The sequence below is a fragment of the Pempheris klunzingeri genome, chromosome 3, assembly GCF_042242105.1.
Source record: "Pempheris klunzingeri isolate RE-2024b chromosome 3, fPemKlu1.hap1, whole genome shotgun sequence".
NCBI classification, from domain to species: Eukaryota; Metazoa; Chordata; class Actinopteri; order Acropomatiformes; family Pempheridae; genus Pempheris; species Pempheris klunzingeri.
In genome coordinates, this window is record NC_092014.1 from 29,405,594 (window position 1) to 29,420,801 (window position 15,208).

General features: G+C 46.6%; 1 protein-coding gene across 1 annotated transcript; it reads left to right on the forward strand.

Moving 5' to 3' along the window:
• The first annotated feature begins 7,852 nt into the window (after nt 1-7,852).
• LOC139198843 (zinc finger protein 211-like) lies at nt 7,853-14,501 on the forward strand. Its single transcript, XM_070827801.1, has 4 exons — nt 7,853-7,949; nt 10,657-10,814; nt 11,872-11,946; nt 12,802-14,501. Exons 3-4 carry the CDS (start codon nt 11,929-11,931, stop codon nt 13,681-13,683), a joined length of 900 nt encoding a protein of 299 aa, XP_070683902.1. The 5' UTR covers nt 7,853-7,949; nt 10,657-10,814; nt 11,872-11,928; the 3' UTR covers nt 13,684-14,501.
• Nucleotides 14,502-15,208: the final 707 nt, after the last annotated feature.

A 15,208-nucleotide genomic window follows, 5' to 3' on the forward strand; every position in this document is an offset into this window, starting at 1 on the left:
CCCCCCGGCTCCAGAACTGTGTCCAGCAGAGGGACAGAACTGACCCTGACCCTCATGAACTGTAACGGTGGTCATCTTCATCATCATCGCCATCTCTGTGGACCTGAGGCTGTTACCTGCCACAGGCCTGCACTGACCGTCCCCTGAGCTGCAGTGGGACAGGAGGACTGCGATGGGCTGGACGTCCTGACTTCAGCCCTTTAACCCCCACCCTGAGGAGGGGTCTGACCTCCACCAGATCCCCTCCTGACAAACATTAACTCCACAAAATATCCCATCTTCTTCTTAAACTTTAATCGCCCATTTTAATGTAAAAGCATGTAAACAGAATAAATCTGGGCTGTTTTAGCCAGTGAAACATGTTTACTCCTCATTTCCCCCAAATCAAACACCTGACATGTCGGTGGGTGGGTGCTCTTCACCTGAACCAGCAGCTGGTTGGATGAGCAGGTTGCAGACTGTGAGTAGGCCTGCACAGTCTGCACTGAGCTGCTCCGTCAGCAGCTCCGAGAAACGGCCAGTGGCAGCCACTCCCCCCCCCCCCGGGGTCTAATGTCTCTCTCTCCGTCTGTCTCTTTCCCTGTCTGTCTCTCTCTCCGTCTGTCTCTTTCCCTGTCTGTCTCTCTCTCTCTCTCTGTCTGTCTGTCTGTCTGTCTCTCAGCCACCTGCCCAGCTGACTGTCAGCAGACTGATACTGAGGTACTGAGTGGGGATAAACCACCAGGTGTATGTGACCCCCCTCCCCCCCATCTCTCTGTGGCTGTAGATGTCCTGAGGTGCCAGGGTGTCCGTGCCGTGGGTTTGAATAATGAACTAAAGCTTGATGTGGGTGTAAACAGTGTCATGACTGTGGTAAAGCTGCACCTGGCTAAACCAGCTGATTTCTTCCTGAAACAAAGATGCTAAATCACCTACATCACCTGATGAATGCTTTTCAGATAAATGTGTACAAGACACACAGACATCATTTATTTTCATTGGAATATAATTCAGTCTGCTAGTTTTGTTCTTTGCCTTCAAGTAATTTCAGTTACTTGCAGATATAAAATTCAAGGTTTCTGACAAAAAATCTACTTTCTAATAAAATAATTGTTTTTTTTAAGTTAACGCTCACATTACTGCAAATCAATGTCAGACTGATAGCAGGAACCAAAGATAAGCCCTTAAATTACAGACTAGTCCTTTAATGGGATGCATAATGGATGCATTTATATATATATAATAATGTGCGTCACTTTGAAATAGTGAAGATGTCAGATTCACATCTTTATAAGCAGGAAAACCTCTAAACAAGGAATGGCATTTAAAGGACAATGATGTATTTTCTTAGTGGGGTTCTGTGTGTGTGCAGTGTCCCTGCTGGACAGCGTCACAGTGGCGTGCACGAGACAACCACGAGCAACAATCCTCTTGAAATATTACACGGAGAAGCCAGCAGCTCCAGCGTGGAGGTGATCCTGGCAGTCCGCCCCACGTCCTCTGTGCCTCTCTGCTCCACCTTAGAGCCTCGTCTTTGGCCCCGCTGCTTGCTGACACAGACGATGAGATCCGATTCCTACCTGCCAAGCAAACCCTCTTCCTGCGAAGGCCCGATCGTGCTCCTGTGGATCCCACTGTGGCCGATGCACCTCCTCAGAAAAGGAAAGCCTCTGATGGAGGGCTGTGATTGGTCAGACTGCTGGTAGCATTTCTTGTTGTGAGCATCACAGAGGAATCTCTTTTTGTCTGTGACGCTGGGAACATTTAAAAAGCCATTTGTTGTGCAAGCCTTATCCTTGCTACTGGAAAGTGAGATTGTCTCTATCACATAATGAATACACAGCGCTGCCCAGTAATGCCAATTATCCACTTTGTAATGGAAGAGAAGTTTTCCACCAACCCACGGGAGCAGAGCTGCATGATGTAAACAGCTAAGTGCCCCACTGACCAGTGGAGGCTGTGTATTTAGGCAGCATCGAGGAGATAAATGACTTTTAGAGTGCTGCGGTTTAATGATTTTTGAAATAATTCTCCGATTCTGTGGTCTGAATACTTTGCATTTTTGAAAGAAAAAAATCCCAAACTTGTACCTGTCAAACCCGTAAACAGTTGGAACGCTGAGACACACTCAGCTGAGCCCACAGAAGAGTTACTTCACATGGCCACGGTATCTGATGGAGCTGTCAGTCAGTGATAAGGCCTTATCTGCCATCCCACTTGGTATGTTGATGCTGGGAGACAGAAAAAAGAGCTTGAGAGGATTTTTCTCGTCCAGACAAAGACTAACGCGAGATGTAATGGCCTGAGTGTGGCCTCGGGTGAAGACAGGACAGCAGATAATTAGTGAGTGAGCTGGCGTCAGACAGAGATGACCCTACTATGACCGGCATACAAACACACACACACACACTAACACACACATTAAAACACACACTCCAACCTAAGGAGGCTGCATCAGTTAGCTGTAGCCATGAAGCTCATTACCACAAATATATAGCATGTTAGTGATGTTCATTCCTACCACACGCATAAAGAGAGTTCAGAAAACTGATGTTGTAGCTCCTCCATTTAAAAAACAAAACCTTCTGTCCACACCGCCTTCATTTCACAAAATGTCTCCATCCACACAAGAACGCAAAACAATTTCACACTGTCAAACAAGCACGTCAGGCCTGTAGGAGGCCAGTGGGTGACCAGTGGGTGACCAGTGGGTGACCAGTAGGTGACCAGTAGGTTACCAGTAGATTCCTAGTATGTTACCAGTTAGTGACCAGTAGATGACCAGTAGGTAACCCGTAGGTTACCAGTAGGTGACCAGGAAGTGACCATTCCCAAACACATTTTTTAAAAACCTGCACCGTGGAGGCTCTTTTCCACTGCTTTGATTACCTTAAAGTCTGTTGGCATGAGGACATTTGGGTTCCTTCGTCCATGTGATGATGCATGTAAATATTTCCACACGGATCCAGACTTTAATCTTTGTGAACATAAAAACACATCAGCAGCGTCTGAACTCGTCATTTTCAGATCAAAAGGTTTCAAATGATTCCAGAATCCATGTTGCAAAGACTTGAGGAACTCCCAGTGAAAACCCAGTGAGATATGACATGAGGTAGTGAGGACCACATCTAGCTTTATAAAAACACCCATCACACACACACACACTCACACACACACACACACACACACACACACACACACACACACACACACACACACACACACACACACACTTATCTGTGCTCATGTCTCCTGTCTGTCTATCTGCCGCTCTCCGAGTGCAGGCAGCAAACATGATAAATGACCTCGGCTGGAATAGAATTTTTCCTTGCGATAATACAAAAACATCTGGCAGCCATTACTCCATGCAGACCCCTCCCTTCCTCCCTCTGTACTACTCCTCCTCCTCCTTCCTCTCTCACCTCCCCGCCTTTTTGTGCTGCCGTGTTTCCCCTCCACCAGGGGGCCCCATTTCTAGGAAGGCACACGGACGTCTTCCCCCCCCTCTTAGAGACGGATAAGGCCGACGGTTAAGCAGCTACTGACCCCTAACTGAAGCCTGCCGCTGTGCAGCAGTGGTTAGTGGTGTGCACTGCACGGTGCTGTAGTGCATCACTGGCCCCTACAGCGGGCGCAGACGATGGTCTAGCTGCTATGACTGTGAACGGGCAGCACATGGAGCAATTAAAAAGTGTGTGATGGCAAAAAAGGAGTACGTTGAGGGTAGAATGGAAAAAGATGAAGGAGGAGGCAGAGGAGGAGAAGGAAAGAGAGGTGGAGAAAAGAGGAAAGCAGAGCAGAGGGAGGGCCCTTGGCAGCCTTTGAAACAAACCCCAGGTCACTCTATTCACCCTATAACTGCTATGCTGCTATGACGCAACACACTACACACACACACACACACACACACACACACACACACAGGCGTGCATACCACATAAAGACAGATAGGGCTTTCCATCAAACGAGACTATGACAAAATGTGTTTTTTCTCCTTCTAATCAGCTCTGGCCATGAGGGGAAGTATTGGATTCATTAGCAGCCAAACCAAAGACAGCCTGCCCATTGTTCCCTTTTTATAGATGGTACAAAAAACAGAAAAGAGAAAAAGAAAGAACCAGGAAATAGAGAAAAAAATTGATCTGGAGAATTTATAGCTTCTTACCATGTGGAGCTTTCTTTCAATTAGGCCTGTGAGTGCAATCAACAGCGCAGCATGTTTGCAGCCCATGGCTCGGGACACAACATGGGTCACGCTGCCTTTTCCAGCTCCGCGTCAGCACAATGAACTCAAAGTCCTTTTACTCACAAAGTCTCTTTATCTGTCATTGCTTTATTTTTGAATATGCACTCGGGTCAGAGTGATTCCACACTGGAATGTGCTTATTTCACTCGATTTGTTGCCGTTGAAGGGCCGTACGTCGGCCATGACACACCGGAGGAGCCGGCTGTCCATCACAGGACTAAAGGCCACCATCTACGTCTCCAGTTGAAATCATGAGCCCAGTGTAACACAGCATTAACCTGAACGTGGCCAAACTCTGGAAGCCCCCTGACGTCCTGAGGACGATGACAAGTCTGAAGGTGATTCAGGTGAAGTTCCCACTTCTCGGCTTGGTGTTCTGTCGTGTCAGACATCTTCATTTTTAATGCTCTTATTAATTAGCTAGTTTTTAAATCTGTGTCGGGGCAAACTTTCCCACACTGGATTATAAAACCATACACCTTTACATCCCTTTCTGTTTTCATCCTTCCGAACGAACCATTGTGCAGCTGTCAGGAAAAAGGACAAGAGAGAAGGAAACACACACGAGTGCACTGACTCGCCTGTGTTCGTCCACACTGACCTGCATCGGTGTAAGTGATGAAATGTGAGACATCAGCTGGGCACATTCAGACCTGCTGCTTCCTTGATCAACACATCAATCAGCCATTTGCTTGGTCAGATCAATGTTATCTCTAACATTTCTAATGCCATCAGTATCATCGTTTAGCATCACTTGAAATATAACCAAATGCTGTGCAGCAGTTATTTACAGTTGGTTTCATTTTGTACATGCTGTGAGTGGCTTACCATGTTGTGTCCAGTCTGAGAGCCATGTGTTTAGAGCCATGTGTTTAGAGCCATGTGTTTAGAGCCATGTGTTTAGAGCCATGTGTTTAGGCTACATGAGCCCCAACATGTGTTAATGAGCCAGCTTCCACTGGGAAGAATTCCATTCAATCACTCTGGGTCACGGGCTGGAGCACAGCGCTCCGACCTGTTTCTTGCAGTCTTCCTGCTCTGAATGAGCACAGTGGGGTCAGACGATGCTAAGGTGACCGCTCCCTCTTCAAACATCAACCTGTACTCAGTAGACTTTTAGTACCTAACCCTACTTCTAGTAAGAAGTGCGCAGGACTGACCAGCCACCTCTGATGTGACAGACATAAACCCGACAGTGGGACGGCTGCACTTGTGCCCCTTGTAACCAGACGAATACACTCTGAGCATGTTTAATAAAAGCTTTAACAAGACCAATGAGTGTCGATGAAGAAGGAACACAGGCGTTAGTCAGATGTTTTCGGTCCAGCATGAGAAAACACTGATTCATCACTTCTTTACACAGATCATGTGATGAAAAAGAGGAAAAGGGGCTTAAAGAATGAACCACAACAATCTGAGCACTAACGCTGCTAAACACCACTAACCCAGCACTGGACGCCAGCCATCTGGGATCTTCTGTCCTCTCTGATTCTCACCTTTCCCTCCAAAGTCATCCGAGTAAGGAGGCACCATCATTTTTAAGACAGCAAACTGCCAAAATCAGACATTTTCTACAAGTCAATACAAAAGCCAAGTTTATTTGAATTGTTTGAGATGTTCCTGAAGTGCTCCTGAGCGATCCCAGCTCTCCGAGGACGAGGATGAGGATTTCACGTCATGGTGGCCTCATTCTCCTTTTCTCTCTGACACTTCAATCACATTTCAGTTTCAGCTCAGCTCTCTTCACTTGCTCTGTCTGAGTTTGTCCTATGATTTAATCTGCAGCTCTACATTCTGCTCATCTTGTGAGCCGCAGTGCAGCCTGAGGTCACGTGACTCAGCTCCTCCACTTCCTGCTACAGCCTCTACGCGCTGTAGCTTGTCGTGTGACGAGAACTCACTGTCTGAGCTCGTCGTGAGTATCGTCTCTAATAACTGTCCCCGGCTCAGATTTACCTCATGTCACTTGGACATCCTTCTTATCCACCGTGAGGCTCCACCAGGTCTGAGTGATCCCTCTCAGATGTGCTGCAGCTTCCCAGTCGCTCCTCACAATCCGAGGCCTCTGCTGTCTTGGCTCTCAGGTGCTTTCTTTGTTATTTTATTGCAGTTTAATCCAATGCAATTCTTTCATTTGTGGTTGGTTTTTAGCTTTGTCTGTGCAAAGTGTGAAATGAGTGAAATTATTCTTACTGAGGCCGTGCGGAGACAAGCAGTCCAGGTCCAGCTGGGAGGTGCTGGCTGAGTGATTGTGTGTTTATGCGCTAATAGGGATGTCTGAAGGTCCCAGTCAGCAGCTAAATTACAGTCACTGTTGTTGGTAAATCATTCAGTAAAGCATTCGGTTGGCCCACAGAAGCCTTCCTCTTAAATATCATCAGTAATTATCAAATCATTTCATTCACTAAACATCACCTCTCTGCACCAGACAGACAGGCGTACCTAAGAAAGTGGACACTCTTAACGTCAAAGTACCAAGAAGTGACTTAAACAAGTGAAACATTACATTTGTACCGGTGGACAGAGGTCGGAGGATTTCTGAGTTTTCTTGCCGATAGCAGCTCTTCAGCACTGTTGCTTGGGTTGGACTTCAAAATCCAGAAATCTTCATTTAAATGAGAAAACTCCTCTCTCTCTCTCTCTCTCTCTCTCTCTCTCCCTCTCTCCTCTGTCTCACTGTTGTTCTCCGGTGATTTACTGCAATGTGAGCAGCTCAGTCACACCGGCTATTTATTGGTCATTAGTTTTGATGTTGGCAGGTCTCACGTCTCTTAATCCTGGGTGGCCCTCTCCCCACCTCTGCCTCCCGCAGAGTCACACCAAGAAGCTGGTCTGGGGGGAAACACACCTTAGCTGCTCCATGTTAATCTTTTCAAACTTCTTCTTGATCAAATAAATAGAAGCGGCTCATCCTCAGTGGCACAATAGCTGTGCAGACAAAAGTGACTTTTTTTTAAGGTTGTGTCACAAAATGCAGTGAAAAAGTGAAAAGTACTTTCTTGTGAACTTTGTCAGAGTTTTCTCTGCAGCCATCCGCTGCTGAAAAGCTAAGCAGTGACCTTATTTTCTGCGACAGACTGCACTAATGAATGTCTTCCCATAAAAACAGTTGTACCTCTTTATTCAGAGGGAGATTGCTCTGTCTTCATGTAGAGTTACAACAAGCACCACCAGGACGTCTTTAGGAGCGAGCCGGCGTTCAGAGCATTCATTACAACTCTGACTTCACAGACATCGGTCACTTCATTTTAAACAGACGTCTTGGACGTTTTAAAAACCAAAAAATGTCTTTAAAAGTCTTTTTAAAGTATTTTCAGGTTTCAAACGCAAGAGAGCACTTCAGTTGCATAATAGTCAAAAAAAGAAAAAAAATAATGAAATTAAAAATGATAGAACAGATTTAAGAGAAAAAAAAACACGAAGCTGAAGCCAGTCGAAGCAGATAATGCCCAATTACAAGGACAAACAGGGATGGTGCAGTAGAAATAAAACACCCAAAAGGAATATTTGACAATAAATCAAATGTTTAAGGACAAATCAACAGGGCACCAACTGTTTCCAGAGCCGAGGGGGGGCGGAGGGCCAGACTTCAAGATCTGAGAGCAGCAGAGGGTTCCTGTCTGCAGACCTCAGCACACCGATGAGGTGAAGCCACGTATACAGTAAGCCTGTGGAGCACTGCTCCACTCGCTAGAGGCAAACGGCGCTGGACTCAATGAACAAGGTGAGTCACTTATTTCACTCTTTCGCCTGAAATGAAAGGAGATGCGATCACTGTGCAGCACCCACGGGTCCCTGACAGCCATCCAGCACACCTGATGTGGAAATTAGACTGTTGTTAAGAGATACTAATTATCCACCAACACGGGTCACTAATAACACACACAAACAAACACACACACACACACACACACACACACACACACACAGCTTGCTGTAAATCATGAGACCACCCGGGACTGGGCAGACCACCAGGCCGACCAGTCCACTGCTGCATGGTTTTGATCAGCAGGTCTGGGAACACACATAAAACCTGGCAAAAGGTGGACACACACACACACACCCACGTGTGCACACACACACACACACATGCATGGCCATAATACTGTCACACACACAGCTACACACAGACACACACATGGACAATAATGGAGCCCTGGTTTTATGATTTAAGCTATGTCCGGCTGCAACTGCACATGTGTGTGCATGTATGTGTGCATGTGTGTGTGTGTGTGTGTGTGTGTGTGTGTGTGTGTGTGTGCCTAACACCATTAGGGCTGTGTGCACCATGATGGGAACTAATGGGCTGACTGATGTAGCGTATTCATGAGAAATGGGACACAAGATGTCACCTCCCCCAGGCTCCATGTTGTTAACAGTCCTGGGCACTTAGTTTCTTCTTCTCTCTGTGAGTGAGGCGTCACATACATCTAAAGCACTCCTTCTTATTTTGGAAGGCTGGTAAACTGTCCCCAGATCTGTGCAGTGACGGTACATTTTCTCAAAGCCCAGTATCAATGGTAGCCAATGCAGACCAACATAGCTAACGAGCCCCGGACCCTAACCCCTAACCCTTCGCTGATTTTCAACCAGCTTTGTATCTTGAAAATATGGCTAATGGACTTGTTTCCTGCACTGAGAGCTCCCTGCTCATCATCATCATAATAGTTATCCTTTTACTGTTAAGTCAGTTGATGTGTAGAGAGCTGGTAAATGCCAGCCAGACTGGGGACGAGTGCTCATACCCATTTGTAGGAGCTTATGAAATCTAAACAACATCTGGAACCTGGAGAATTAGCCAGAAAACAACATGCGCTATTTAAGGTTTTGTTGTATTTGTGCATTTTTAGGTCTCCGTTTTTATGATGAACACCGACATTGAACAGCATGAGCTGCTTCGGAAAATGTGTAAAAATTTACGAGTTGGTAGAAACACTAAGATTGATTGTTATAGGGAAACAGGATCAAGTTCAATTTCAGCACCAAATGTGCCCATCTGTGTTCGTTTCTGTTTTATCGTGATATTCAGATAAACTACATAAACCCTACTGCACTGATAAGATGCAGAGTACAGACAGCCACATACACGGACAGACAGACAGACAGACGAGCACTCTTCTGTGTTTTAGAAGCTCAATGCAGAGACTGTGTGTGTGTGTGTGTGTGTGTGTGTTTGGGGGGGGAGTGTGGAACAACACTGACACCCAGAGGTGCTGAGGAGCTCTTACAGCCAACTGAGAACGAGCCTTCCTACCTCCACTGTTCTCACCTGTTTTCTCTGCAGCCAGCAGCAGGCCTCCACATCCCTCATTCTGTCATAGCTGTGGTTCTGTTGTCAGTATCAGATGGGCTCTAAATTCTCCACCGTAACCCTCACCCTTTTCTTAATGTTCCAGAAGAATGGAGGTTGTGGGAATAACCTTAAGGGAGCCTTCCTGGAGGTTTGAAGTGTTGTGGTTGTTCTCACTGACAGTGATGATGTTTACTGACTCATTGTGCACCACAAAGTCTATGTGACACCATACAGCTTTGACTGTATGGTGTCTTGATGTCTTGATGTCCTGAAGCAGATTTGGGTAGCACAGTTTTGGGCCTCTCTCAGAGACAGCCCATTGCAGGACCATGGGTTTGGATGCACTGTCTCAAGAGTCTAAACGGATTGTTATGCACTCTCCTCAGTTTCCCTTGATTCCCCAGATCCTCTACGGGATCATCCTGGGCTACTACAGGGTGCTGTTTATAACCCCCGTGGCCAAGGAGGCATTGGTTTTGTAGCTCCGGGCTTGGCCTCTTCTCTTAGCCCCTCTCTCCTAGGTTACATGATGCTGTCCTGAGAACCACGAGTAATAGGAGGGCTCCCTCCACTCCTGCTAACTACGACCAGAGGTGGGGGGTGCTTTCTGTGTGGTGTCACAGTAGGCAGGGGGATCCTGTCACTTGCACTATCGAGATAGTTCTCTGCTTTCTTCAGTCTCTCTTGGACTCAGAAAGGGCGGCTAGCACAGTATATAGGTGTATGCTGCTGCTATATCTTATATCAGTGAGGCAGTGGGGGGTGTTAGAGTGGGGAGCCAACCCTTGGTATCTCAGTTCATTAAAGGAGCATACCACCATGGACCGGACAGGGTTCCTAGGGCTCCATCTTGGGAACTCTCTTAGGTGCTAAGATCCCTGACTCAAGCCCTTTTTCAACCCATAGAGCAGTCCAGCCTTAGGTCTCTGTCTCACGAGACAGCTTTCATCTCAGGTGTATGTTCTGCTAAGAGAGTGAGTGAGTTACATGCACTGCCTGTAAGTGAACAAAGTTTGAGATGGAAAGCTGAGAGCACAGCTGTGTCTCCAAGTGATCAAGATTAGCATCAGGAAAAGTAAGACATCTGGTATTTAATTAATCACGAATATCTGGAATAATACAGACTTTGCCATTCCAGTCCAGCAGGTGGCAGCAATGCGCCTATGTGCTGGTTTGACGACTGCCATTAAAACCAGAACACGAAGAAGAAGACGAAGAAGAAGAAGACGAAGAAGAAGAAGATGGTGATGGTGATGGTGCTGGTGATGGTGCTGGGCAGTACTAGCTACAGAGGGGGTGAGTGTGCTGTGTCTGTTTGTGTGTTAGAGCTCAGTGGCTGTAACGTTACTGCAGAGCGCTCAGACCCCCGTGTAGATGTAACATTAGCGGGGGACCCGCGGCTAGCTGCTGTTAGCTGGTGTTAGCTGTTGTTAGCTGTTGTTAGCTGGTGTTAGCTGTTGTTAGCTGTTGTTAGCTGTTGTTAGCTGGTGTTAGCTGGTGTTAGCTGTTGTTAGCTAGCTGCTGTTAGCTGGTATTAGCTGTTGTTAGCTGGTGTTAGCTATTGTTAGCTGTTGTTAGCTGCTGTTAGCTAGCTGCTGTTAGCTGGTATTAGCTGTTGTTAGCTGGTGTTAGCTATTGTTAGCTGTTGTTAGCTGTTGTTAGCTGCTGTTAGCTGCTGTTAGCTTGGCTGTGTGGTGCCGGCCCCGCTGTGGTTAGTTCAGCTCTGACTGTGAAAGTGATGGAGACACAGTTGTGGTGTTACCGGTTTGACAGCGGAGTCAGACTATGACCGTATTTACTATGTGTCGGCTGTAGCTGGTCACTACTCTGCTACACTAACCAGCTCCAGCCGGACACCGGACCAATGTAGTAAAAGATGAAAACGTTCACCAGGCAGCAGGTCCTCTGGTTGTTCCTCTGGTTGTTCCTCTGGTTGTTCCTCTGGTTGTTCCTCTGGTTGCTCCTCTGGTTGTTCCTCTGGTTGCTCCTCTGGTTGTTCCTCTGGTTGCTCCTCTGGTTGTTCCTCTGGTTGCTCCTCTGGTTGTTCCTCTGGTTGTTCCTCTGGTTGTTCCTCTGGTTGCTCCTCTGGTTGTTCCTCTGGTTGTTCCTCTGGTTGTTCCTCTGGTTGCTCCTCTGGTTGTTCCTCTGGTTGTTCCTCTGGTTGCTCCTCTGGTTGCTCCTCTGGTTGCTCCTCTGCTTCCTCGTGACAGAAACGTCCTTCCAGGCCATGAGCTCTAACAACCAGCTAACATCCTGCCTGTGCTGTGAGGATGGCCGACAGCGTCGCTGCAGTATTCTCTGTGTTTCTGAGGAGGTCCCGTCTCACCAGTCTGTCTGTATCTGATCATTTCAGAGCCGAGAAGAAGAAAAGCACTTGGAGGACATTAGCTGTGACCGACGAGGCGCTGAAATGAGTTCTTCAGACGAGGTGAGATCAAACAGACACGAACATATCCAGTATTTAGTCATGGACCACAGACCAGCCCCCAGGAGAAGACACAGCAGAAAGCAAACTCTCCAGCTCCGGTCCATCAACACACCTCACACCTCATATCCATCACTGCCATCTGACTCCTGTGGTCTCCTGTGATCTCCTGTGATCACCTGTGGGTCACCACACCTGCTTCAGTCTGACGTCACAGGCTAAAGGCTGGAAACAGCCTCAGCTCGTCTGGTCAGGACGCTCACACGTGCACAGACAGATCTGGTCTGGTTTTGAAGCACAGCCTCTGCACATTAATTCTGGAGAAGAATATGAAGCTGAGTTCTTTTGGAAACAGGTTTTTTTTAGTCTGTTTATCTTGTTAACGTAAATAATATTCATTATAATAATACCTCTGTGCCTCAGAGGTAGAGCGGGCCGTCCATCAATCAGAAGGTCGCTGGTTTGATCCCCGGCTCCTATGAGTCAGCATGTCAAAGTGTCCTTGGGAAAGACACTGAACCCCAACTCGCTCCTGAAGCAGCTTCAGTGTATGAAACAATAGTCTCCTCCAACTCAGATTCCTCCTGAATGAATGATGTGTGAATGAGGATGTGGTGTGAAAGACGCTTTGAGTGGTCGAAATGACTAGAAAGGAGCTCTACAAATACAGACCATTTGTATTTAAACCTGCACTATTTGTAGTCAGAATGTGGTTCTTTTATCATTGTTCTAGTCTTTTGGACCACTCAAAGTGCTGTTACACATTCACATACACATTTTTCTGCTGTCATGGCAGCTCGCAGCATTGTATGAAGTGCTCCACTCTGACTTGTGTCTCTCTCTCTCTGTTCCCCTCAGCTGAAGTGGGCAGACGCAGACAGGAGCAGACCTCATCAGTGTGACAAGTGTGGGAAATCTTTCAGTCGGGTTTGTAGTCTAAGAAGACATGAAGGGACTCACACCGCAGATGAAATGTACCACTGTGAACAATGTGACAGCACTTTCAGCCAACTGAATGCTTTCACGCTACACCTGCATACTCACACCGAAGAGACACCGTACTGCTGCGACCAGTGTGGGAGGACTTTCGGCAGCCAGAGTTCATACAGAAAACACCTGCGGGACCACACGGGACCGTACCAGTGTGACCAGTGTGACAAGAGTTTCACTCAGTGGGGGAATTTCACAGTCCACCTGCGTGTCCACACTGGAGAGAAACCCCACCACTGTGACCAGTGTGGGAAAAGTTTCCGGTGTTTAAGTACATACAAAAATCACAAGCGCACTCACACTGGAGAGAAACCTTACTGCTGCGACTACTGTGGGAAGAGATTCACCCAGTTTAGTACTTATAACCAACATCTGCGTATCCACACTGGAGAGAAACCGTATCACTGTGACCAATGTGGGAAGAGTTTCAGTCGCTCCAGTAATTTCAAGCAGCACCAGCGCGTCCACACTGGTGAGAAATCAAGCTGGTGTGATCAGTGTGGGAAAAGTTTCAGTCGGCTAGGAAGCTACATCCGACACCTACGAGTCCACACTGGGGAAAGACCGTTCTGGTGTGAGCAGTGTGGGAAAGGCTTCAGTCAGCCAGGGACCTACAGTCAGCACCTGCGGATCCACACTGGAGAGAAACCGTACTGGTGTCCACAGTGTAAGAAACTCTTCGCCTGGTCTCTGTCCTTGAAGAAACATCGCTGTGTTGAAATTGACGCAGAGAGCTCAGACTCTGTGTAGGAAGAAAAAGGTTTGCGTCCCCTCTCGGAGTCAGCAAACGGTGTGTTCAGCTACTGTTCCAAAGAACAAAAACTATACATTTATTATGACGTCATTCCACTTGTAAGGGAAAGTGTTGGAATATTTTAGGTGGAAATAAAAAAAGAGACCATCTATTCTGTAAAGTTAGTGTTTTTTACTTGTTGGAGTCTTATGTGTGGACAATGAAGTAAGAGACATCAGTGTTGGTTTGTGGATTTGACGTTTTGCAGCCTTGAGTCATCTTGGCATCATCATCTTGGTTTTCTTTTTGGAACCAAAAGTCAGTCAGCCATTAGTTATATCGTGCCAGTTCATAACGAACGTTATTTAAGACACTGTCCGTAAAGAGCAGGTCAGATTAAACTCTTTTGTTAAGAGAGACCCAACGATGCACAGCAACCACAACCATAAGAATAATGGTAACTATATTACTGATAAAGGGAACGTGACTAGTAATGAGCAATCTGGCGACAACGAATAACACGGCAATAATGAATATATAATGTGTAACAATAACATGACTTTTTTCAGTGACGTTCAGTCCAAGTAGACCCCTGCTGGACATTAGAAAGAATGCAGGTTAAAGGCTCTTCAGCATTGGCTTCACTGTTCAGACCCAGAGGATGCCAGAAACGTCCAGACGCTGTTTCCGGCCCTGAAGTCCGGCGGCACAGAGCTGGTTTGTACAGGTTCATTGTTCTTCTCGCAGTAAGCTGCTGGAAACAGACTGGGTCTATGTATCATCTGTTCATTCACTTATTTCAGTCAATCAATAAACAATAACCTGGGTAACTGATCTAAAATAGTGTTGTTTATCCTGTTGTTTGGTTTTTGGACTCACTGGACACTTGAATATTAAAGTACATATTAATACCGGACCACTGTTGTGAGTTTGTTACATATGGACATTAGAAGGTAAATGGAGTCGACTTGTATGTCCAGACCTTTTGACCATTCAGCGCTGTAACACTACATTCACATTCAGACATTCACACCTCATTCATACAGGAGGAGCCTCATTGGAGAGGAGGAGGCTGTTCATTCAGTCACTCTGAAGCTGCTTGGAGCCGTCAGGCGTTCAGTGTCACGCCCAAGGACACTTGGACATGTGGACCAGAGGTGATCTTCTGTCTCCACACTGAAGGGTGAAAGCATGCCAGGCTGACACTGGTGTGATGGAAGCCAGTTATCTACTACAGCTACAAGTGAAAGACCTGAAAGATGATGTGTTAGATTAACAGCAGGAGTGTGAATGATCAAACACTGACAGCAGTATTGTACTGTTTGACCAGTATCTATCATCATCATCATCAAAGTATCATTGTCAGGCTTAAGCTGTATGTTATACACATGATGGTCTAACCAGTCTACCTCCTGTGTATAAACTATTCTGCTGCATCAATAATTCATTATTTATTCCAGCGTCTTTGCACCATCGCACCGTCTCTTGTTTACCTCTGTGCTGTGGGTGTATAGAATATATTGTGCATATATGGTTGTACGT